This window comes from Tasmannia lanceolata, unplaced genomic scaffold (genome assembly GCF_043159265.1).
Source record: "Tasmannia lanceolata isolate RefF3 unplaced genomic scaffold, GAP_Taslan_0.1 ptg000003l, whole genome shotgun sequence".
Classification (NCBI taxonomy): Eukaryota; Viridiplantae; Streptophyta; class Magnoliopsida; order Canellales; family Winteraceae; genus Tasmannia; species Tasmannia lanceolata.
In genome coordinates, this window is record NW_027518680.1 from 9,119,272 (window position 1) to 9,145,475 (window position 26,204).

Sequence of the window (26,204 nt, forward strand, 5' to 3'; positions counted from 1 at the left end):
AAAAGAAAGAACTTCTGGACTATGAATATGCCATCCAGGCCTTCCTGGGGAGCCAGAAGCATCTTCAAAGCTAGAGAAGAAGCTAACCAGCTCATTTGCTGTGTCATTGGAGACGGTAAAGGAATTGACTTTTGGAAACAGCCTTGGCACCCTGATGGTTTCATCTCTCACTTATACCCAGAAGGAAGAATTCTGAACACTCTCCCTCAATCTACCACAGTTGATAACCTCCTCAGTAACGGCGAATGGATCCCAACTAACCAGCGCACTCTTCCTGGCCTTCACCCCATTCTAAACTCCGCTCTTATCATCCCTGGGAACCATAACCAAGTAATTTGGAAACCTCACGTAAATGGAAACTTCACTCTGACAAGTGCCTGGCAAAGTATCAGAACCCACCATCCCAAAATTCAATAGTCTTCTTCTATCTGGTTCAAGGGCCACATCCCCAGACATAGCTTGGTTGCTTGGCAAGCGCTCCATTGTAAACTTAGCACCAAAGCTAAACTCCTATCCATAGGGATCATTACTGAAACCTCATGCCCCCTATGCTCTGCGGGAAGAGAAGACTTGGACCACCTTTTCTTCAACCGCTCTTTTACTTCCTGGATATGGAGATCCTTATTATGGAGGTTCTCGATTAGAAGGAAACCAAAAAAAAACATTGCTTGAAGAAGAATCATGGATTAGAAATAACATAAATTCTAGAGGCAGATATTTGGTTGCTCTCTGCCTTGCCTTTTGTGTTGCTATCTACTGCATCTAGATCGAAAGGAACAGAAGGATCTTCGACAAATGCAATCGCCACAAGCAGAGCATCCTCTAGGATATCATCCATATTATACGATCTAAAATTCTTTTCCTCAGATTGGATGGAAACCTTGATCCCAAAGACGATTTCTTGGCTGCTAAGCTAAAACTCCCCAAGTTCAACAAACCTGAATTGATAAAAACTTGCAGCTGGATTCCCCCGGATGAGGGTAGATTCAAACTGAATTCTGACACATCTCTCTGTCAAACTGAAGTAGCCATTGGAGGGCTAGTCAGAGACTCCAACAGCAGCAACATTACAGCTTTCTCCATTAATATGCCTCCAAAATCCATCCAGGAGCTGGAAATGCAAGCGATTCTTGTTGGTCCCGCCTCAGCAAGGAAGTTAGGCCTCAATCACCTTTGGATTGAATCTGACTCCCTGTTCGCCATTAATGCTATCAATGGGAAAATCAAATGCCTATGGAAGCAAATTCCAATTCTCTTCAACCTCAAAGCTCTCCTTAGTGAATTTCAGAGTTGGAAGATTACTCATATCTGGCGGGAAGCCAACTCAGCACCAGATCTTGTATCCAAAACTAATTGTTGCATCAAAGTAGAAGATCTTCCTCCCTCAAACCTGCCCCCTGATCTAATGGCCCTTGTCTTAGATGACTCATCTGGAACTTTGTATACTAGATTGTAGTTCCCATGTCTATTTTATTCTCATTTGCTGTGTTGCTAGGGATGCTCTTGAGGAGCCCTTTTCTCGTCTGTCTCTTTATCTGTTCAATGGTTTCTTTCATTGTTTGCTGTTGGTTTTGTTGGAGCCTGCTCGACAAACTGTTGGCCTTTGAGCCCCCCTTGATTGTACTTTTTCTCTTTTTAATGATATCTGGTAGGGGTCTTGCCTAACCTCAGCTTACCCAACAAAAATAAAATAAAATCAATTTCTATTCATTAAAACAAAGCCAATAATGCCATTATCAAATTACGGTAGTGAGAATATCAGTCCCATAAATTAACTAGTGTCATTCTATATTCCCGGAATTTTTATTTTAGATATATGCGAAATATTTGTGCATGTGAAACAATGAATTGGGCCTAAGATGAATATGATTTCATTCCATGGTTTTAAATATAAGCACCTCTCTGATGGTGATTTATATATTGATTTATAAATTCTGGTCGGGGGTCAGCTTAACTCCAGCTTACCCATCAAAAAAACAAAAATATCTCACCTATTAATGAAATATTAGTGGTCTGATCAATGGACAAACAATTGTCAACCAAAATATTATTCAATGTCTTCGCTCGCACACGTCTTCCATCTATAGATGAGATTTTTGGGTCATTGATATGTTGTGGTTCCACACGAAAGCAACGTATAAAGTTTCCATTTCAACATGGCAAGCAAATCTCGAGAAGGAGCTATAGAAGGAATGGCACTGTAAAGAGAAAAGTTATTGAAGGGCAAAATGAAGAGTAACTAAGGCCGCGTTTGGATGCCCGCAAGATTTAGATTTGGATTTCTCACATTCGCAGTTGAGATTTGGAGCTGCAGTGAAAAAAAAAACTGATTTTCTTGTCTCTCTGCAAGACATTATTTGGAAATCAATATTTGTGGCAAATTAGAAGCAGATACTTTAGGAAATAAGTTTCTTTCAAAACCAAAGCAGATACTATAAAATTTATGGTGTAATATTTAGGAGGAACTAAGATTTTCCAGAGCAAATTTTACTCAAAAATTAATTTTAGATTGTTTGTTTGACATAAATGTAAATTCTGCTAGGTAATTACGCGGAAAGGGATGTCACGGTTGGCTTTGCATGATAGATCGGCCACCCCAGATGAATTAAATGAGTAGTACAAAATCTGATGAAAAGTGAGGCTGTGTGGCTGTTATTTCATGAAAAAGACAAACCACGAAATTCCCTAGCAAATCCCCATCTTTTTCATACCAAATACATCTTACGGTTAGGGGTCAGGTCACAATAATATCCCCCATGTAAAAATTTTCAAGAGAAGTGTCCTTTTCTTGCTCAAACTATCCTGAAAATTTGTACTTCATCGCATGTTGTGGCTCATATTTTATGGCTCTAGTCTTCAATTTAATTAATGTTGCCTTGAAATAGATTTTGAAAAAACGAAATTTCTACCTGTAACATGACGAAAATGCCAGAACACAATCTCTTCTCCCTTGCCTCTAATCTTTTCCTCAGCCTTACCTGTTCCTATAAAATGACAACAAATCCCCCTAACATATCCTAGGTTAGGAAAGAGCGGTCTGAGGTCCTACCATTTTACACCTCATGTTTTGATGATGGTAACCCTTGCCACACCATCACAATCTCCACCCAAACCCATCACCCATGCATAATACCATGATCATGCATAGAGTGGGGCCCGCCATTTTGCACCTCATGGTTTGATTATGGCACCCTTGCCACACCATCACAATCTCCCCACAGACCCACGTATAATAGCATGGACCATGCACCATTTTACACCTCGTGTTTCAATGATGCACGCTGGCCACACCATAACAATCTCCATAGGGCGGGGCCCACCATTTTACACTTCATGCTGTGATTATGGCACCCTTGCCGCACCAACACAATCTCCACCCAAACCCACGCTCGCATAATATCATGGACCATGCATAGAGTGGGGGCCACCATTTGTTTCTTTTTTTTTCTTGAAATGGTGGGGTCCCACTCTGCCCATAATCACCACCCACATTTTAAAGGAGCATAAAGTAAAAAAAAAAAATCAATCATCCTCACTATATCTTCATTTTCAGTACCTCCAAACTTCAATCATATGTGATTTCCCGTTGATTATTGACAGTACTTTGAGACATTTTTCACGGTAGCTTTCATGTGGAAGTTACAGTGGACTTTTACATGAAACCCACATCTCATGTAAAAAAAAGCCTTGACTAAGATAAGAGAATTACAAAGTTCATGGTAGAAGCGTTTACATAATGAATGTGAAGTAGAAAACAATAAATAGACAGAAAAAACAAGGCTGCCTTACCCATTTGAAGCTTCATTATACTTGAAAACACAGTCATAAAGCCTCCCTCCTAAGAACTGGGCAACCTCTGGATGCTTCACCTGGCAATAACAACACATAAATAGATGGATAACTAAATAAAAAACATAACTTTCAATATAGCGATAAAAAAAGAGGAAGCCTCAAGCACATAAAAAAGAAAGATGGATTCATTTCACATCATCACCATCTACATATGTTATAAATGGTTCTTGCCACACTTAATGCAGACGGTCAGCCTCCAAATGCGTGCTTAAAACCAAAATGGGTAACAGTCAATAAGGAATGGACAAATTTCAGCAATTAAAATTAGGATTAACAAAAGGGTATGGTTTATGCAAGGTGGTTCATCCAAAATAGAACTTGCTTAGATCAACAAATAGGTATGATTTATACCATGTAGTTCATCACTTCATCCAGAATCAAATCGCTACATGGATCATCTAATACTAAAACAACTTTTATGGTGGGGATGCAAAATAAAGCCAAATGAAGCCATTTGATTCATTGTAATATGCATGCCATATACAGATCTGGAAACTGAGATTGATAACAATGATTTAATTAATCGATAATCACCAATTAAATGAGGCTATAAGGTTCGGCAATCTATATTGGCTAGCACGCATTTAATGAAATTTAATTGAAAAACAAAAGATAACTGCAAGAAGGTACTTACCATTCCAATCTTGATTGAGTCACATTTTAGATGAGCATGAAGATTAGTTTCTATTCCACGTCCCTGCAATTGGAAAATGGGTCAAATACAAATAATTATTAATTAAAACCAAAACCATGAATCCCGCTACATTCCTTTTTCCATTTGATTGGATCTATTCTACTAGATATGCATTACCATTCCCTCCAAGATAACTAGGTCTGCATCACTAGCCAGGTATGCGAGCTCCTGAGATACATTTGAGAGATCGATAACCTGTAGATGAGGCAAAAAGCTTGAGAATACACATCTGCACGAATTACGAGCCTCCATTTCCCATAAGACTGCTACCATAAAAGCCATTGGAATTCATCACACTGAAAAAATCAAGAACAAGAGTGGCTGTCATCTTCTTACCGGGAGATCATTACCGGAATTGGCTATCAGAAGTCCAGATGTATCAACGCCCATTAGCTGCCCATTTTCATCCTTCAACTGAGAGACAGAGGCAAAAGGAACATGGGGATCAATACCTAAAAAAGTAGGCAATTTCATATATATTCATGAAATCTCAGCATCACCTTCGAAACAATCTCAAGCAGTTCAGGATATGTCACGTCATTGATTGATGGCAAGTCGTTAGCAGCTAGAACTACCTGCATCAACCCGAGATTTCAGCAAATGAGAATGCTAAACTTCAGCCTTGTGGCATTGATTTGGTCCAAGCTTAGATTAGATAAAGTTCCCAAGAATCCCAAAAGATAACCTAATAGAAACTTTATATGATAATGCATATGGAAGCAAATTTTGGAGAGAGAGAGAGAGAGAGAGAGAGAGAGAGAGGCAAAGCATTAACATTGATTGGCGGCAAAAGCACAAAAAATAGGATGGCCCCAGTTAAGCTCAACATTCAAATCTGGAATTGCACACGTCTACTAAATTGCACCTGACAAACGGCTACACATACAAGGGACCCAGTAACAAACAAAATTCATTAAACTACAGTTGGGTGTATATTTACATCGCCCCAACCCCCTCCCTCATTCAAGCTAGTGTATAGATTGATAGAGTTGGACAAAATCAATCGTAGTGGTGTTTTGGTCATTCGACCATATCCATATATACCAATGAACTGTCATTACGTGACATAAATGAAGAAACTGAGTTTGGACTCTCTGGTTGTCTAGACGTATTTATTATTGCCATCGTATTAGAGCGGAATAATCAAGATCAAGATCAAGATCAATGGGCGATCCTCCTCTCATCTTTCTAAAGCTATGTCTTTCTTCCTCAATCTCCACAAAATCCCAACCTTTCTTCTTCCTCTTCCCTTCTTTTGAATTGTACTTCTCTTTGTTTCTGCCTCTTTCTTGAAATCCATAATACATCATTCATCATTCGTTTTCATCTACTTTCCTTCACTTCATGAACTTTTAAAAATTGAAATAATAAAAAATCAGTTATCTTCCCCATTCAGCAAAGGCCTTCTTCCATTCAAAACCTAGGTTTTCCAATTACTACTCGACTTTTATCCTTTTTTTTTCATTTTTTTTCCCTCTCTTGGTAACGTAAGTTTCACTAAAGTGAGGTGCGCTCTCTCTCTCTCTCTCTCTCTCTCTCTCTCTCTCTCTCTCTCTCTCTCTATTATCTTCTCACTTAAAATCACTTTTACTTTAACCTAAGATTTAGCAGACAATTTGAACGTGTCCGACACGACACGCATGTCCTCCCGTGTCAACACTTATTTGTACACTTTTAAATGTATTGCTAGGAGTGTTAGAGTTAATGTGAGTGTGTGGACACATATTTGTGTAATAATCAATAATTTTATGTGCATGTATCTGTCACCATTTCAAGATTTTTAGATGTTTCCATGTCGGACAACTCATATCCGCGTCGAAACTCGACACACGTATCCATATCGACTAATTATAATTATATATACTTTCTATTTTAGCCGTGTCCCCGTTTCTAAATTTTGGGTGTTTGCCATGTCCAACACTCCGTGTCAGTGTCGACACGCGACACTCGTGTCCATGTCCACAAATCATAGACTTCTAACACACAAATTTTAAAATAGGTACATTTTAGCACCATCTTAAGAATATCATAAACCATGGTTTCTCCCTTCCCCCTTCAAAATTTTCACACACCAAATCTTCATTTGTTCTCTCATCCCTCCATTCCAGCCCAATGCACCCCTTCCATTCTCTTTCACTTGCCCTTCTCTCTCTTTTCCTATCACTTTTTTTAAAGGATTTTCCTACAACTTTTTGCCTTTAAGTACCCTTTCTCCCCATCTGTAATGGACTCTTTTGCCTCCTTTCATCATCACCCTGTTGGTTTCCTCTTCCATCCAAACTAGTAACTATTAAGCTATTCCATGATAACTTTCTCCTTTGGAAGGCCAAATTCTCCCATTTTTATGTGCCCAATGCACCTATGAATGTAGAGGGGAGTGATGGTGATAATAGAGGAGATCTGAGTTAGGGCTGGGAGCAATGGTTGATCGTCTTGAGGGCTTGGTTATATTACCCCCACCTCTCTCTCTTCCTAACATGCTTACGATGGTAGAGGGAAGCGATGTTGATACTAGAAGAGATTTGGAGTAGGGTTGGGAGCGTAACCCAGAATATGATTATTGGTAATCCAAATGATCAATTGACTCTCTCTCTCTCTCTCTCTCTCCTGTGATAGTTGCTCGAGTCCTAAAATGTGACTGCTGCTCATGATTTGTAGATGGTTTCTCATGCCTTCTACTCAAAGCAATCTGAATCTCATATCATGAAGCTATGGATTGCCCTCCCTAGGTCGACAGAATCCCTAGGGGGGACGCAGTTTTAATCTCTCTCTCTCTCTCTCTCTCTCTCTCTCTCTCTCTCTGATCCCTCTCTTTCTGATCTCTCTCTCTCCCTCTCTCTCTTTCTCTCTCTCTCTCTGATCTATCTCTCTTTTTCTGATCTCTCTCTTTCTACTCTCTCTGATCTCTCTCTCTCTCTCTCTCTCTCTCTCTCTCTATGGGCAAGGGAGAAAATGGTGGCCAGATGTTGCCCGGAGATGGGCAGATCTCGCAAGAATTGCAAAGATGGTGGCTGGAGGTGCAGAAAGGCCGGATGTGGGCTCGAGAAGGCCGGATTTAATGGTGAAAAAAAGGCCGGAACTGGTTAGGGTTGATGGAGAAAGTAGGTTGGGGAGTCGTCGGAGGCTGTGGAAGTGGCCTAAGTAAGGAAAAGGGTGGTCGGATCCAAGGGAAAAGTAGGAGGTTGGATGTGGAGGTGAGGGAGGTTGCGGTCGGCGACAATGAAACACATTAGTAGCCATGTAGGGTTAGGGTTTGAAGGAGGAGGAGGGGGGAGTATTATGATTGTTAGGGTTAGGGTTGAAGAGGGAAGGAGGAGGGGAGTATTATAGTCGTTAGGGTTACGGTTTGGAGATTAGGATTTGAAGGGGGAAGGATGAGGGGAGTATCATAGTCGTTAGGGTTAGGGTGTGGAGATTAGAGATTGGAGATGTAAGAACCGGTAAAAAAATATATATATATAAATATAAAAATGGCCTCATAGGTGGGTAATCATCGGCCATTACTCATTTTCCCCAAGTTAATCGGGCATGAGGACATCTGGCATAATGGGGCGTACACGATTCGAACCCAAGTCTAAGCTAAGATTGAACGGCTTCCTACCACTAAGCCACCGCCCCAGATGTCAACAAAAACGGAATAGATATATATATATGTTAAAAATTTCCAATAGTCACTATTCACAATTACTATTCACAATAGTCACTATGCGAGATTACTATGCAGAAATACTATGCAAGTTCACTATTGAGATACACTATTTAAAAGTATTATTCACAGTAGGACCCACCGAGTACTATTCATAAGCGGGTCCCACATCAGCGGGCCCCATACAAGCAGGCCCCACATAAGCGGATCCAACACCAGTGGGTCCCACATCAGCGGGTCCCACACGAGCGGGCCCCACGACCAGCGGGTCCTACCACCAGCGGGACCCATCCCTAGTGGAAACGAAAATATCATCGCACCGACGAAAATAATAATAAAAAAATGCAAAAATACTATTGACCGACAAAATTAATAATAAAAAAATATTATTAACTATGCAAAATACTGTTAACCGACGAAAATAATAATTTAAAATAGTAAATAGTTTTTACTATGCAAAAGTACTATGCAAAAATACTATTGACCGACAGAAATAATAATTTAAAATAGTAAATAGTCTTTACTATGCAAAAAGTACTATGCAAAAAAATGTCTATAAATAGAGGAGGAGGAGGAGAAGAAAAGGAGAAGAGAAGAGAAGAGAAGAGAAGAGAAGAGAAGAGAGAGAGAGAGAGGAAGAGAAGAGAAGAAAGAGAAAGAGGAAGAGAGAGAGAGAAGAAGGAAAAAGAAAATCCACTACCAAGTAAGTCTTTTATAATAGTCTCTCTTTCATGGTTGGTTCTACCACCTAAAATTATTTGAAAGCAATGATCTCTTTCAATGGTTGGTTCTACCACCTAAATTATTTAATGATCTCTTTCATGGTTGGTTCTACCACCTACCTATATTTTATTTGAAGTAATGGTTGGTTTTACCACCTATATGGATAAAGTAATGGTTGGTTCTACCACCTATATACTTAACGGTGAAATACTAGCATAGTAACCGTAAAGTAAACTTTATCAACTTATGGTGAAATGAATAGTGACATGATGGGGCCCACATAAATAGTGACATGATGGGGCCCACATAAATAGTGACATGCGGGGCCCACATAAATAGTGACATGATGGGGCCCACATGAATAGTAGCATGTGGGGCCCACATGAATAGTGAACACAGGGAACCTTATTTTAGGACATAAATGGACACAGAAAGGACAAGTGTTGTCTGTGTGATATTAAAAGGACCTAGACTAAAATAAGTTGACCTATTTCACTTATTTGCCTACAGGAGCCATCTCGTCCTACTGCGACTATAAGAAAAGGCAGGTGACAGCTAGACCTTGTCTTGTAATGGTGTTCAATATAATTGTCTATGCAATGTAGCTCTGCTTATAAATTGCCTGATAAATACCTGCTTAGTGAATTTATACTCGCTTGCCTGGAATCAAATGAATTGAAATGAATGCTGGAATCAAATGAATTGAAATGAATGCAGGAAGAAAGGCAAAAGGTAAGTAATTGCATACATGTTGCATACATGGGGGAAAGTGAAGGGGAACTTAAGGGTGTGGTGGAATCATCCTGGGACCTAAGGTCCAAAGGCCAACGCGAGAAGCGTGTACTGCCTTTCGTTGGCAAACCAACCAAAAAGGGAAAGTATCCCCGAGGGATAGTATCCCCGGCTCGGCAAATGCGAGACCGTAATCCAAGTCCATAACGTCACTACCTTCAGACAGGGGTAGTGGTTAGCCGTGCGGCAAGGACACCGGCAGAAAAAAAATAAAAGAAAATGAAAAAGTCAGAAAAGAACTGACAGAAAAATAAATGGGGGAAAAGCCGGATGTACCTGGGGAATGTGCTGTCTCATTTTATAAAATTGTTGCATACATGCATACATAGCATACATTGAAATTATTGTCACTCCTTTGATTTATATTGCCATGGGCATTGTAATCTTTATTCTAGACATTATTGAAATGTGGATTTTATTGTATGCACTGTTATTATTGTCTCTTTTACTTTGCTCGGTCTTTGGATGACCCTGCTTTGACGTTGATTCCTCCACCACAGGGGTTGAGGCATTAGATGGCGGAGCATTTGCAAATGAAGGAACCATGGGATAAGGGACTGTGTGATCAGAGAGTTCGTTCCTGGAGTCCTTGCATTTTGACGTCTTACGTCATGTATCATTTTTAAGTTGTAATAAGATTCTATCGGGATCGTCGTTGATGCTTATATAAAAAAAAAAATATTTCCATGATTTTTACTTTCTTTTGCTCGTAGCGACACGACGGAAATCGGGTCGTTACAGTTGTGGTATCAGAGCCCGGGTTTACGGAAACCCTGGTGCTTGTGGGTTGTGTCGTTAAGTAGGGTTAGATAGCTAATAGGTGACATATGATGTGTCACATTTCAAGGGTAAACTGGAAAAAAAAAAAAAAAAAATTGATAGTGGTCCACCATCAAAGAACTTGTGCCCCCACTGTGGAAGGATTCACGTTGGGCAATGCTGGAGAAGAAGGGATTGCCCTAAGGCACCAGCCTTCATCCAAAACCGCCCACCTCCGCCACAATATCAACCGGTGCAAACAATCAGCAGAACCAGGGAAGAAGAAATCAGTACCGCCCTCTGACCCAAGATAAGAACGCACAGCCAGGAACTGAAAAGCGTTTCTTCGCCCTAATCAACGAGGTACAGGATGGGGCCTAATCAACGATGACAACGAGGTACAGGATGGGGCAACAGAAGGTCAGAAAACTTATTTATAAATTATGGATTATGGGAAACAAGGGAATTCATAGGAGTAAAATGTCTGCCTAGAATAGAAGATTAGTAGTATTTAAGAGGCAGTGCAGATTATAATGGATTTCACAAGACGTTGATTTCTAATCAAAATTAAGATTTACAAAGTAAAGGAGATGATCTTAAATTATCATGTGTCGAGATTCTGATTATCAAGATATCTAGGTTATGGGCGTAGGAATTTCGGGGACGAAATTTTTTTTAAGGGGGGTAGAATGTAAGAACCGGTAAAAAAATATATATATATAAATATAAAAATGGCCTCATAGGTGGGTAATCATCGGCCATTACTCATTTTCCCCAAGTTAATCGGGCATGAGGACATCTGGCATAATGGGGCGTACACGATTCGAACCCAAGTCTAAGCTAAGATTGAACGGCTTCCTACCACTAAGCCACCGCCCCAGATGTCAACAAAAACGGAATAGATATATATATATGTTAAAAATTTCCAATAGTCACTATTCACAATTACTATTCACAATAGTCACTATGCGAGATTACTATGCAGAAATACTATGCAAGTTCACTATTGAGATACACTATTTAAAAGTATTATTCACAGTAGGACCCACCGAGTACTATTCATAAGCGGGTCCCACATCAGCGGGCCCCATACAAGCAGGCCCCACATAAGCGGATCCAACACCAGTGGGTCCCACATCAGCGGGTCCCACACGAGCGGGCCCCACGACCAGCGGGTCCTACCACCAGCGGGACCCATCCCTAGTGGAAACGAAAATATCATCGCACCGACGAAAATAATAATAAAAAAATGCAAAAATACTATTGACCGACAAAATTAATAATAAAAAAATATTATTAACTATGCAAAATACTGTTAACCGACGAAAATAATAATTTAAAATAGTAAATAGTTTTTACTATGCAAAAGTACTATGCAAAAATACTATTGACCGACAGAAATAATAATTTAAAATAGTAAATAGTCTTTACTATGCAAAAAGTACTATGCAAAAAAATGTCTATAAATAGAGGAGGAGGAGGAGAAGAAAAGGAGAAGAGAAGAGAAGAGAAGAGAGAGAGAGAGAGGAAGAGAAGAGAAGAAAGAGAAAGAGGAAGAGAGAGAGAGAAGAAGGAAAAAGAAAATCCACTACCAAGTAAGTCTTTTATAATAGTCTCTCTTTCATGGTTGGTTCTACCACCTAAAATTATTTGAAAGCAATGATCTCTTTCAATGGTTGGTTCTACCACCTAAATTATTTAATGATCTCTTTCATGGTTGGTTCTACCACCTACCTATATTTTATTTGAAGTAATGGTTGGTTTTACCACCTATATGGATAAAGTAATGGTTGGTTCTACCACCTATATACTTAACGGTGAAATACTAGCATAGTAACCGTAAAGTAAACTTTATCAACTTATGGTGAAATGAATAGTGACATGATGGGGCCCACATAAATAGTGACATGATGGGGCCCACATAAATAGTGACATGCGGGGCCCACATAAATAGTGACATGATGGGGCCCACATGAATAGTAGCATGTGGGGCCCACATGAATAGTGAACACAGGGAACCTTATTTTAGGACATAAATGGACACAGAAAGGACAAGTGTTGTCTGTGTGATATTAAAAGGACCTAGACTAAAATAAGTTGACCTATTTCACTTATTTGCCTACAGGAGCCATCTCGTCCTACTGCGACTATAAGAAAAGGCAGGTGACAGCTAGACCTTGTCTTGTAATGGTGTTCAATATAATTGTCTATGCAATGTAGCTCTGCTTATAAATTGCCTGATAAATACCTGCTTAGTGAATTTATACTCGCTTGCCTGGAATCAAATGAATTGAAATGAATGCTGGAATCAAATGAATTGAAATGAATGCAGGAAGAAAGGCAAAAGGTAAGTAATTGCATACATGTTGCATACATGGGGGAAAGTGAAGGGGAACTTAAGGGTGTGGTGGAATCATCCTGGGACCTAAGGTCCAAAGGCCAACGCGAGAAGCGTGTACTGCCTTTCGTTGGCAAACCAACCAAAAAGGGAAAGTATCCCCGAGGGATAGTATCCCCGGCTCGGCAAATGCGAGACCGTAATCCAAGTCCATAACGTCACTACCTTCAGACAGGGGTAGTGGTTAGCCGTGCGGCAAGGACACCGGCAGAAAAAAAATAAAAGAAAATGAAAAAGTCAGAAAAGAACTGACAGAAAAATAAATGGGGGAAAAGCCGGATGTACCTGGGGAATGTGCTGTCTCATTTTATAAAATTGTTGCATACATGCATACATAGCATACATTGAAATTATTGTCACTCCTTTGATTTATATTGCCATGGGCATTGTAATCTTTATTCTAGACATTATTGAAATGTGGATTTTATTGTATGCACTGTTATTATTGTCTCTTTTACTTTGCTCGGTCTTTGGATGACCCTGCTTTGACGTTGATTCCTCCACCACAGGGGTTGAGGCATTAGATGGCGGAGCATTTGCAAATGAAGGAACCATGGGATAAGGGACTGTGTGATCAGAGAGTTCGTTCCTGGAGTCCTTGCATTTTGACGTCTTACGTCATGTATCATTTTTAAGTTGTAATAAGATTCTATCGGGATCGTCGTTGATGCTTATATAAAAAAAAAAATATTTCCATGATTTTTACTTTCTTTTGCTCGTAGCGACACGACGGAAATCGGGTCGTTACAGGAGATTAGGCTTTGAAGGGGGGAGGATGATGGGAGTATTAAAGTCGTTAGGGTTAGGGTTTGAAGGGGGAAGGATGAAGGTAGTATTACAGTTCTTTAAAGTTAGAGCTTGGAGTATACTTTCGGATGGGAACTGAATGATTTGATTCTAGTGGGGAGGAGGATTCTGATTTTTGGGTTAGTGGAAGTAGGAAATAGAGAGGACGGTGGATGGAACAGATATAATTTTAATGGGGATCCGCCGGTGTTTGGTGGTGGTACAAGGTGGAGGCCGCCGGAGATTCTGATTTCATACAGTTGCCTCTTGATGACCCCGCAATGGCGGGAGCCTCGTGCACTGGGCCGCCCTTTTTAGTTGCCTCTTGATGAGCGTGGTTACACTCCACAAGGGCTTTGTGATGAGGATTGCGCTATGCATACTACCTCTGTTCTCACTCAATTTCCCCGCCATTTCTTTGAGTTTTGAGTGTTTACTTATTTATCATGATAGCCTAATGTCTGCACATAAGGTCAATCCTAAGCCTTCCAAGCCTTCTACTGACACCTTTGGGGTGTTGTACTCGTTCAACACCCCACCAGCAGGATGCGGACATGGACGTGACCAAGGTTGTGGACGCAGGTTTCAACAGTATCAACAATCACTTTATTCTTAAGGCCTTGTTTGTTTTGGATTTTTAGACCGATTGTGAGTCCAGAACTAATTATTGGACTCAAATTTACGTTTAATTTCGAGTCCAATGATCAGTTTTGGACTCACAATCGGTTCTCAAATCCAAAACAAACAGCGCCAAAGGCACACGTCCAAGTACCTATCATGTTAGACCAACTCAGGCTAGGCCACAACATGCCCATGGAGGTGGTCTTCCCACATTGCCAACTCACCCAGGACTTGCCTAGCACTAGCATTTCTCCCGAGCCCCAGCACACATGCTCCTTATCATGCTAGCCCCATGGCTCACGGATTCTACGAATGCCAAATTTGCAGATGTTGTAATCATACAATGGTGGGTCACTACTATCAATATGATTCCCAGCCTTGAGGAGTCTCGCCTATAGCCCTGACTCATCACATGGATCACCTTTCTCCCACCACGAGTGCCAAAGCTTCGTGACTTATAGATATGGGCATCATGCACCATATTCCTAACGATTTAGTCACTCTAGTAACATGACCTTCATTAATCCTTACTCAAGTTCTTCTCTTATTATTATTGTTGATGGCCCTTCCCTTCCCATCACACATGTTGGTTTTGCCTTGGCTTCCTCTCATTATGTTTCTTTTATTATTCCAGATGTAAATCTTGTGCCTAGTATTCAGCATAAACTTCTATCGATTTCTTATAGTTTCGTTGTTACTTTGTTTTTACCCTAACGAGTTTTCTTGCAAAGATCAGCAAACAAAGAACACCTAACTATAGGAGTATCCTGTGAAAATTGATATTTTTTGACGGACACCTCAGATTCACCGCTTTCACATTCTCCTTCCAACATTGAGGTCTTTTCAGCATTTGTTTTTCTCCATCATTGCCAACGTGGCATCCTGCCTGGCTCACACCAAATCCATTGTTTTATGGGCCCAAGGTTGATGGGACTACTTTCTGAAGGATCGTTTTATACTTTTATTCTGGCCAGCAGGAGGTCCCCTGATCTATCAGTAGAGGGAGCAAAAAAAGGGGCTTTGCTTCCCTTTACAATATGAAGAAAGAAATAAGAGTCGAAGTTTAGACCCCTCACAGTACTACCTGTAGAAAGGATCATGAAAGATGTGTTCAGAGTGGTACACGAATTTAGTGTCTAAACTCTACAGTATATTATTTCTTCATGTAATAAGTCCATTGAGTTCCCATTATGTCACAATTGTCAACTTGAGAAACACAGTGAACTCAGTGATGGTTTTTTTTTTGGTAGTTAAGCTGGGATTGAACCTCCGACCTACAGGTTGAAGAAAATAGCCTTGACCATTAAGGTAGAGGCTCAATCCCAATTTGAGCTTATAATAACAATATTAAGAAATCACTTCAGTTTGAGTTTATTCACACTAATGCTTGGGTTCTTGCACATGTTCCTTGTCATCCTAGTTCTTGTTTCTATATAATATTTTTTATGACTATTCCAGGTTAACTTGGATTTATTTCCATAGGCATAAGTCAAATGTGTTTTTGTATTTTCCACTTTCTACACTCCTGTTAATCGGTACTATGACGCATGTATCTTGTACCTAAGAAGTGATGGGTAAGTATATGGAATGTGCACATTCCTTCATCTTTTTTCTCTTTTTTAAATGATGAGTTTTATTAAGTATATGCAATGCTTAGATGGATGTGCGGCCACACAAGGTTAGATCGAATTAAAAATGAAGACATCCGTAAAAAGGTGGGGGGTGGCACCAATTGAGGAGAAGATGAGAGAGCACCGCTTAAGATGGTTTGGGCATATCCAAGGTAGGCCTTTGGAATTTGGATGCTCCAGTGAGAAGAAGTTACTCGTGCCAAGTTGATGGAGTAAAAAGAGGTAGGGGTAGACCGAAAACAACTTGGGTAGAAACAGTGAGGAAATACTTGAGGGCTAGGAACATAACAGAGAACATGACCTTGGATAGGATAGAATGGAAGAAAATGATCCATGTAGACGAACCCAACTAGTGTTAGGATTAGACTTAGTCAATTTGAATGGGGCAGATTCTTTCACCTTCTTCATGAAAATTTTCTAAAGGATTCATTAGCCAACCCCAACTAGTTTGGGACAAAGGCTTAGTTGAGTTGAGTTGAGTTGTTTTTGAGTTTTATTAAGGAGGTCATGCACGCACGAATGCACACTATTTAAGTTATCTCTTGATTACCAAGTCCAGATATTAAAGTTAGCTTGATTAACATGCCAAGATTCATATGAACATGTACAACATAAACGAATCAAGTGCGTGTTCTGATAAATAAGGATAAATAGTGTTTTGCTAACTTGGATGGGAAGTAGAAGCATTGCATGTCCTAAATATTGAAGGCATCATCCATATTGTTCATAAAAGAAGAGAACACAGAGCTTCTTCAAGCTTTGGAGTTCAAGCCAAAACAATTATTATGAATTTACATAATTCCATTATGTCATATAAAATGATTGGTGTGAGCAGAACCTGTGTGCCACGTCGGAGCAACTCCCTTGCAAATGGCAATATACCCAATATGATATCTGCACCAGAATTGTCGACAAATATGACAGCCTATCATAAAAATGAAAGGGTACAAGTTAGTGCATGTCGAAAAAACGACACATAATAACAAGTGCCTTTAAAATACTAGCAAAGAAAGGCACAACTGCATGAAAAGTGACAGATACTGACTCGAGCAAAAAAAAAGGGGAAAAGAAAATATATGCATGATTAGAACAATAGAGCCAAGCAAAAATGAAGAATTATATACTGACTCACCAGACATGCTCCAAAATCCTTCCCCACCAGACACTCCTAACCTCCAATTTGTGGGCATTTCCCTCCTAAATGTCGATCATTGTCTTATAAAACTTTAAATCATAACGCAAGCCTTCAAGGGACAGAATTGTCCGGCGGAGGAGATTTTTGGGCATGTCCATCCATAGTAGGACCCAGAAGATGAAAATTTTGTATCATCAAAAGGTGGCGCCACATGTACTTTTAACTACTCATACTATTCTTTGGATTTTGAACTGATAGAACAACATGGGTGGCGCCAAATGTACTTTTAACTACTCATACTATTCTGTGGATTTTGAACTAATAGAACCAGTGTTTCAAAAGGTGAATGTGAATGCAGGTCAAAACGCAGCCACAGAAAACCCTAGTCAACTCAGCACGACACGGTCATGTACTCGGTTGACGCGGCTGAGTACTCAGTTGACGCGGTCATAACTTGGGAGAGTCAAAGGAGTTTTGATCGACTTTGTAGGGTAAAACGCAGACTCGGACAAGGACGCGGCCAAGGTAAAAGGGAGTCGACTTGGGGGAGTCCACACGATGCGGGGGAGTTTTAAAAATTAAAACCATGAATAGAAAAACATGGCTGGCCACCATATAAACTCCAAGTAAAATTATGTGCAACAATTTTGGCATTTTTTTAGCAATAGAAGCACAAATACATCGTAGAAACATGTTTTACAGAGAAAATGTAGACTTGCTTTCTACTGATCAATATAAACAATAAGTAGGCTAAGTCACAAGAATGAGAGGAAGGATAAATAAAATGTACGTAAAAACACAAAGTGTCGGACGGAGTTCAACATGCACAGCTGTTCTGTCAAAATAAACTGTCTTTAGTCGGTAAAACCTTAGATTCAATAAACATTTGACCAAATTCAATCCCTCGAAGGCTTACAATGAAACCCACTCCGAGGTAAAAGTACCATGTGAGATTAAAAGGAAGGGCAGAGAGAAAGGACAGGAGTCTTGCCTTCTTCCAAGACTTTCTACCCCATTTCAGTTTAAATAAGTCCAAATCATCAATAACCCAAGGTCGAGGCATGAGAGTTTGACAACTTGCTAAAAAGGACATTCCATCCCTTGCAAAGACCTCTGAAAGCTACAAGAAGAAGAAAAAATAAGACATATTAAAGTTATTTTTTAGCAAAACCAAAGCTATGAAAATATAAAAAAGTCACAGAATTTTGAAGATGCTTCATGTTACATGCAAAGACTAAAAAGCTCCGAATTACCAAGGAGCTTTTCATATGCTTAAAATGATGAAACGGCACACTATAATTCAGCAAATTATACATATCTTTTTTTTTCCTGAAAGACTGATTCAGAAATTATGCATATCATCAACTGGATTCAAAGCAAAAGGTTAAGGCTCAATGCTTTGGTTCGCATTTTTTGTACATGATTCACTCGACCAATATGTTACAAACATTTGCAATTACACTACAAATATCTGTAACATACAATTTTCTTCATATGTTTTTTTTTCCTATCGAAAGAATATTAAACAGACAGAAAAGTATAAAAAAGCTACAAAATATGTGGAAATGGGTTAAGCAACAAACAACTATAGATTAACAGGAAGTTCTTATAGGTCCTAATAAATTGACATTATTGCGTTAAATATTCCCGATGTCTACAGATAAGGAATTAAATTGCATAAAATTGTCCAAAGGGTCATCGCTTCAATTAATAAATCTGAGGATCAAAAACAAAGTTTCCAAAACTGGGGTTTGGGAACTGTACTTTCTTGCACATGACAATATGACATGTCATCCTATCTATTATGGGATGAGAAGGTTCACCTCGGACGGCAATCAATCTTGGTTTGGGAGACATACTGCCAAATAAATCTTGGTATGGGAGAAATAGCAATTCATGGTTGGGAACCACTTTCTATCGATGTCAAATTTTGGCCACATCGTGATAAGAAACTCCTAAATGGTTGTATAGTGTACGATTTGTACACCAGGACCCTTTCCAAAAAATAAAATAAAGGGAGAATCTAAGAGATACAACTTACAACGAAATATCACTTCATGCTAGCTTATATTACCTACACTTATTTTTCTGTTTCTTTAGAGGGCGAGCCTTGGCGCAACGGTAAGGTTGCTCCATTGTGACCTGGTGGTCACGTGTTTGAGTCACGGAAACAGCCTCTGTGCAAACCAGGGGTAAGGCTGCGTACATCTAGCCCTCCCCAGACCTCGCAATGGCGGGAGCCTCGTGCACTGGGCCACCCTTTTTTTATTAGATTTCCAAAACAAGTAGGAACCATGCGAACTTTCTACCAATTCAAATCATTCAACCCTCCTATAACAAAAAAAAAATCTTAAGTAATATTTCATCAAGCAACCAACTTAGAGATGGCCTTTCCCTAGCCTTCCAGTCTGTGGGGGATTTCCGGCTGACTGTGGACTGCTGGCATTTGCTCTTTTTTTCTTGCTTTTACCACCCACTTACAGGCCACCAATCTCAGGGTTACGATGGTATGAAGGGGGGGAGGTTCTCGGGCATGTTCAAATTCATGGTAGGTCCCAGCAAATTAATGAGTTGGGGCATAGAACAAGTGGTCTCCACCTATACCTCTCATCCATATTCTGGGAAAATATGGTCACACATCATATACCACCTCATTTCATGAATCATTAGCCTTCAGATGAAGAAAACTCAAAAATAAAATACAACCTTGGATGTGATGCTAAACATGCCTCCTGTCAAGAATTTATTTACCTGAGCAGATCCCAAATCAAATATGTTGCCAGCAAGTATTCCTCTAATCAAGTTTTCCACACGCTTGCCTCCATCTTCAATAGCATCGTTAAGCTGAATAACCCCGCCAAATAACGAGATGGCTTTAGCATTTTCATCATCCTGTTCAAATTTAAAACATTTCAATGAAGCAAATAGAAAGCATGATGCAGATTAACATGGAATACCATGCGCTAAAGTTAACATTTACCTTAACTTTCTTGAATATATCTCTGAATCCCAATTCTCTTAGGATTTGCTCACGCAGCCTACAAAGAAGCTAGAATTATCACAGAGACGGTCAAAGTTCAGTCTCAGTGATATAAAATGCTCTTAGCCACCTATAAGAACATTTTCACCGTGGTGACATGGTAGAACTGTAGAAGCACAATAGCCATAGTTGACTTACAATGCAATCTGGTGGCCCACCGTGACTTTGGGGATCTTTTTTGAAGTCCTCGAGTATCTCCGTGTACCTTCTCAAGCCAATATCAGAGATTAACCAAATTAGAGATGTGACCCTAAGCAACACTGAAAATTGAGGCATGGCTAACATAGGAGCACAGCATCAATCCTCCTCGGCATGACATTTGGGGTCCTCTCATCGTTCCCATTAGTGGGATCAACATAACCTTAAAAAACAAGGGTGACATCCTATTTCGTGTCAATTGGTCCCATCAATCCCACCAGTGAAAAAGGTGTATGGCAACCATTGGCAGGATAAACAACTTTTTCTATGACATAACCATAAGATATCATGCTTTTACTGCCACATATTGAACCTAATAACAGATACATATTATACAAATCCCAAGTTCGGCAACTAAGAAATCTGTTTTAATGAGTGTGCAAGCATGTATACAGGTACAAGTATGGTCATGCAACTAGGAATATAAATGCTAAAATTACTGATCACAAACATCATTGGATTGAAAGTTTAAAATATTCACGAGAAAATTTCAAGATAAAGATTCAATGAATAACCAGAAATGAACCAAGAAACTGAGGGATGAAAGCACACTGCAAAGCAAATGTCACGAAAGCTGTATGCTTTCAAGGCATTATGCAATCATTCATTGAACCACAAAATAGAAGGTCATCGAAGAGAACTTATATGGTGCAGGCTTGATGCATTATCATTTACGGCACCTTGAAAAGGTGGCATGCAAAAACTAACATAATTCAATAAATAAGCCGATACATGCATTTATTTCGGTTAATTAACCATTGTGATAGCCTTTTACAGTTAGGAGGCTGCCAATAATGTGCTAGGTGGGAGACTAATTAAAAGGCAATGTCTTGCCAAAGCAGCCTTTCAGATGCTAAAACATTGGCTCTTTTAACACAGAATAATTAAAATTGTTCGAGTACAAAAGATTGTTGACCCAGTTCAAACTGATCAAGAGGTGCCCTCAAATATTATAAAAGCTTGGAAATAACAAAGGAATATACATGCAATGTTTTAAATTTCGATTTAGATTTAGGTTTGGTCATAAGAGAAATGGAAACATTTCGGTTTCGGTTCGAAATTTCAGCCGAAATCTTGTAAAATATGGAAACATTTCGATGCAAAATCACGGCAGAAATCCAGGTACGATTATTCACCACTGGTTTTTCTTTTATTTTTATTTTATCATTTTTTAGAAATATCTTAAAGGAATATTGTTGCTCTTCTCTTTTCTGCGACTTAAGTTGACTTTCGTCTAGGTTTTTTTTTTTGAAGTGGGACTTTTGTCTAGGTTTCTGTCGAAATGTCGACATTTCGACAGAAACTTTGCTTTTTTATCTGAATAATTGCATGTTTTGCATATTTCAAGCGAACTAATAACAAAGTCCCGAAATTTCGGGCAAAATCTAGTATTTTTCTGAATCCAAGTGGATTTTGTTTCGGTAGCAGCCAAAATTGAAATATTTCTGCTGAAACGTTTCAGATGAAATTTAAGACCATGATATCAAGAACACAAAAACCTTCATCAAGACTTAGGAACTCTTGAAAAAAACTAGAGTAAGATTTTTAACGACAAAACAGAGCAGAAATTAGACAACATTGACAAAATAATTGTGACTAAGCTCAACACTTAGCCAGCCAAAAGCATAGACTGGCAAGGTAAACTTATTACATTCTATGTTTCTTCTAACCAATCAATTCAAGCCAAAAATAATTCAATGAAATCAAAAGCATAAGAAGCATGAGCATAAATCAACACATAGTAACTCACACTACGGCACACAACCCAACCTAGACAAAACATGTATGGGGCAACATACTTTATTCTTCAATTGGCATGAACGTAAGCAGAATTTTAAGATATGACGCCGCTCATATTGGCATAAATAGTACTTGCTTATGTTAAAGTATAAAAGATTAAATAAACGCCTTCTTCAATAGCTTAAGCTTTTGGAGTAACTGGTAAGTTCACACCTTAATCTGAAGGAATAAAATCAAATAACTTTGAGGCTGTGGAGTAATAAACAGTAGAGCTATGCAATTTCCAATAGTAAGATCAAAACCATTCCAAATGGTGACAGCATATAATCACGATTATGCATTACTAGCAAGCAGAAAAAGAAAAGAAGCACCTCTGAGCAAACTTTTCGGCTTTAATATGAGCATCTTCAACTGTTGTATCACTCTCTGCTCGTTTCCTGCATCAAAACCAATATCGTTAAACTAACCGGTATCCTTTGATTCTCTGTTTACCGCTGGATGGAACAAAGAATCAAACTTTTTTGCATAGAAAATCAAAAAGAATTTGTCAAAGACGGACTCCCTAAAAAATGCAGGTAGAGAGACAACATAAGGGACAACAGACATGTCAGTGAAAAGAAACAGAGCACACCATCCACCATTTAAAAAACCTTTTGGATGCAGCGAGAGAAAAAGAAAATAATGGCAGAATAACAACAAGAACAGAAATAAAAAACAAACACAAAGCACAGCAGCAATTTTAAGGAAGAAGAAGATGAAAATGAGAAAAAGAACAAGTAAAAGCATCACGTCCAAGGTTCCATGTTATGGCTTCGGTATGGTTTCGATCGTGAGAAAAAAAAGGAAGCATGTCGGTTTCAATTGAAATTTTTGGTGGAAATCTTGTAAAATCACGAAAGCATATGGAAACATATGCAAATTATGGACATTTATGATGAAACTTCAGATTTAATTTTGGATATAAACTACGTTCTTCTCCGTTTTTGTAATCATTGAAATTTCCTGGAATGACATCATCTTAATATTCATTGTAATTCCAATCATCTTGCATGATGTGTTTAAAACTTATATTGATCTTCAGATTGAAAATCATTCCACCTGTAGTATGTATGTTTAGAACCACATTAATCCTACATAAACTTTGAGGGTACAATTTCTAACCTCTAAGGACATGATTTAGTGGTTGCGACATGTGTTGGCCCTTGAGATCTCCTCTTTGATTATGATAGATGACAAAAGCTTTGCATTTCTATAAATGCTATGAGCCTCTTAAGCTTTCTATTGAGGGAAAAACCAATGTCGGTAAACAAAGTACAATACCATTTCATCACTTGGATTTGTGGTTACTCAAAGACAATTTAAACATTATAATAAAATCACTTCTCAAAAAAAGGAGAATTTGATTTCAATATTTTTTGTGTGTAGTCTTCCCATTCATGCATAAAGTTTTTTTGCAAATAGCAATAGAAGCTAACTTGCACCAAACTTAAATTAGATTATGTTTTTTTTTATATAGGTTTAAATTAGATATATGTTTTTTTTCTTCTTTGCAACAAACTTAAATTAGATGTATGTTACCAGCATAATATAAGAGAATTGTATTTTCAGCCAAAAGGGGATGGGCTTTGATAGAACGAAGACAGAATGAATAAAAGTAAAGTGAGAAGAAAAGAGAGATGTAAATAAATAATGGAAGACAATGGAAACTAGAGAAGGAAAGAACAATGAATTAAATCGAGGAGAGAAAAGAGGATACAGTGTTTTGGAGGAAGAGAAAGATGGGTTTTTTTTTCGAAAGGAGAAAGATGGGTTTCATAGATGATGATGATTGGAAAAGTGGATTTAGGGTTTTGGAGGAGGAACAGAAAGATGGGCTCCAGAGATGATGTTGATGGTAAGAAAGGGAAAATGTATGGGTAAGATAAGACCTCTGTACTGTATCTACTAAAGAATTGTGGTACAAGAATCATATAAACTAAAATGATCACAATTCATAACCATCTTATGCTTCAGACTTAGGCAATTGCAAACTTAAAAGGAGGATACTTTTTTATTAAAGAAACAAAAACATTAGTGTCTTACACATGGAAGACTCAAATCCACAACACCAAGCCCAAGTAATAAGGCAATCTAAACATTTGCAATATGCACTCACATTAAATTAAACGATATTCCACTAAAGGTTAATAAACCATTGAAAGACTTCTATGTTTCTCATTCTACTAGTAATTGTGAAGAACCATAAATTTCGAGAAAGAAGAAATATTTAAATTCTAAAAGCATTACAGAATTGAGAATCATTGCATACTTAAGAATCGTGAGTCATTTAGTAATAGGACTCATCATACCTGGAATCTATGTCACAAATATCTCCAATATTTTCAAAATATCGGGTTTTTATCGCGATATTTTGATAAAACAACAAAATCCCGAACAAATCCTGAGATTTTAAAAATATAGCGAGATTTTTGTTTTTATCATAAAATCTCCCGATAATATCACAATATAATCACGATATTTTTACGATTTTTTATTTTATATTTTTTCTAAAATTTAATATTTTTATATATTTTTTAACTAATTTTATTTGTACCGTTTTTTCCCAATATAAACTATAAAAAATAAAAAAAAATAATATACCCCGAAATTTTCCCTTGCAAAGAAATTCCCGAGAATGGCATTTGTGACGTAGCCTGGAATTAAGTTGATCTAGGGAACCAGGTTGTTGTTTTCTTGAGTGGTTAGGGAACCAGGTTGCTCTTATTTGCAGAAGGACTAGGATTTTAAATCGATTCGGAACAATAAACATGGTCAGGAGTAATATCCTTGCCTAGGAACAATGGCAGAAGCTATGGGTTTGAGTTAAAATAAGAAAATTAGCAAGTTTCAAAGTCATGAGGCCAAGTAATGAAATAAATAGAGATCGTAAATTGAATTAAGATTTTGAGCATGAGAACGATTATGGGACAGAATTTGAGGTATAAATCAAAGTTCAAAATATCAGTATTGACAAGCTCGTATAGAGCCCAAATCAGTATCTTTTCTTTTTCCTTTTTTTTTTTCTTAAGGTACCAAAAATACACTGATATGCTAAGTTTCCATCACATATCGCTGCTTTTTCATGTTCCTTAATGCACTTTCTTAAGGTCACAAGTCATTAACTGGGAAAAAACTAGCCTCTAATGATATTAACAAAAAACAAGTAAATACTGGCAGCGCAAATGTATGATAGCGATGACAAGGTACAGTGAGTGGATGATCAGAGAAGCGCTAAAATTATATACATCAGCTAAGATGGCACTTAGGGCTGTTTAGTCCCATAGAGCAGCACATTACCAACTTGAACTTACCAATGAGGGAGACCGCAAAGTATCATTGTCATTAGAAATGAATTCCATGGCTCAAAATGGCAACATAAAAACCCTAACACCACAACAGAATCCACAAAATTACACGAATTTTCACATCACTATCATACTCAATTAAAATATTTTCTTTTGAGTTGATCAAGAAATGCAGTTTCAGGAATAGAACCAATTCCCAAATTTCAACAGCTATTGGATAGAAACAAACCCTAACTAGCTCAAAAATCCAAAAAAACACAATAAGATGCTTCTAAAACCCTAAATAACCTAAAACACCAAAACAGATCTCTTGAATCAACGAAATCGAGCAGAGAAACAGCGAGATCTCAATAAATCAGCGAAATGGATATAAAATTAATTCATTAAAAAAAAAAAAAAACAAAACAAAACAAAGAGATAGATCGAGAAAAAAACCTGAAGGATTGAACTGAGTTAAGGAAGAGATCGATCCAAGCAATCTCAGTAGGTGTAGCCTTGCGCGGATTATCAGAATCGAATCTGTAAGGTATAGTGCAAGCTCTGTAATTTGATTCGATTGGAGTCATCAGCAATGGAAAAGGCACCATTGCCGAAGAACTTTCCATGCTCTCTCAATCCTTTCTTAGCTTTCTTTCTGCTTTGTCTCTCAAAATGTGAGTTTTCACTCTCTCTCTCTCTCTTTTCCCTCTGGTTCTGCTTTTTCCTTCTTTGGATTGGGAAAAAACTGCGATTTTTCTCCAAATGCTCGAAGAAAAAGAGGCAAATGACGAGACGAGAAAAGTCTGAGAAGTCACAATTCACAACTCTCAGCACAAGTTATATGGAGTGCGCGCACAGTGGGGCCC

General features: G+C 38.5%; 2 protein-coding genes across 2 annotated transcripts; one reads left to right on the plus strand and one right to left on the minus strand.

Annotated features, from left to right (window-relative positions):
- The first annotated feature begins 21 nt into the window (after positions 1-21).
- On the plus strand, positions 22-1,456 carry LOC143864886 (uncharacterized). The gene is made up of 2 exons (XM_077375758.1): positions 22-380; positions 961-1,456. The coding sequence occupies exons 1-2, from the start codon at positions 22-24 to the stop codon at positions 1,454-1,456; spliced, it is 855 nt and encodes a 284-aa protein (XP_077231873.1).
- Positions 1,457-3,555: 2,099 nt separating this feature from the next.
- Positions 3,556-26,155, minus strand: LOC143850245 (damage-control phosphatase At2g17340-like). The gene is made up of 13 exons (XM_077359512.1): positions 25,795-26,155; positions 22,387-22,452; positions 20,216-20,282; positions 20,018-20,086; positions 19,789-19,929; positions 18,029-18,157; positions 16,741-16,827; positions 5,047-5,121; positions 4,883-4,960; positions 4,664-4,741; positions 4,487-4,549; positions 3,675-3,869; positions 3,556-3,644 (listed from the first exon to the last, which is right to left on the minus strand). Exons 1-12 carry the CDS (start codon positions 25,962-25,964, stop codon positions 3,786-3,788), a joined length of 1,107 nt encoding a protein of 368 aa, XP_077215627.1. The 5' UTR covers positions 25,965-26,155; the 3' UTR covers positions 3,556-3,644; positions 3,675-3,785.
- Positions 26,156-26,204: the final 49 nt, after the last annotated feature.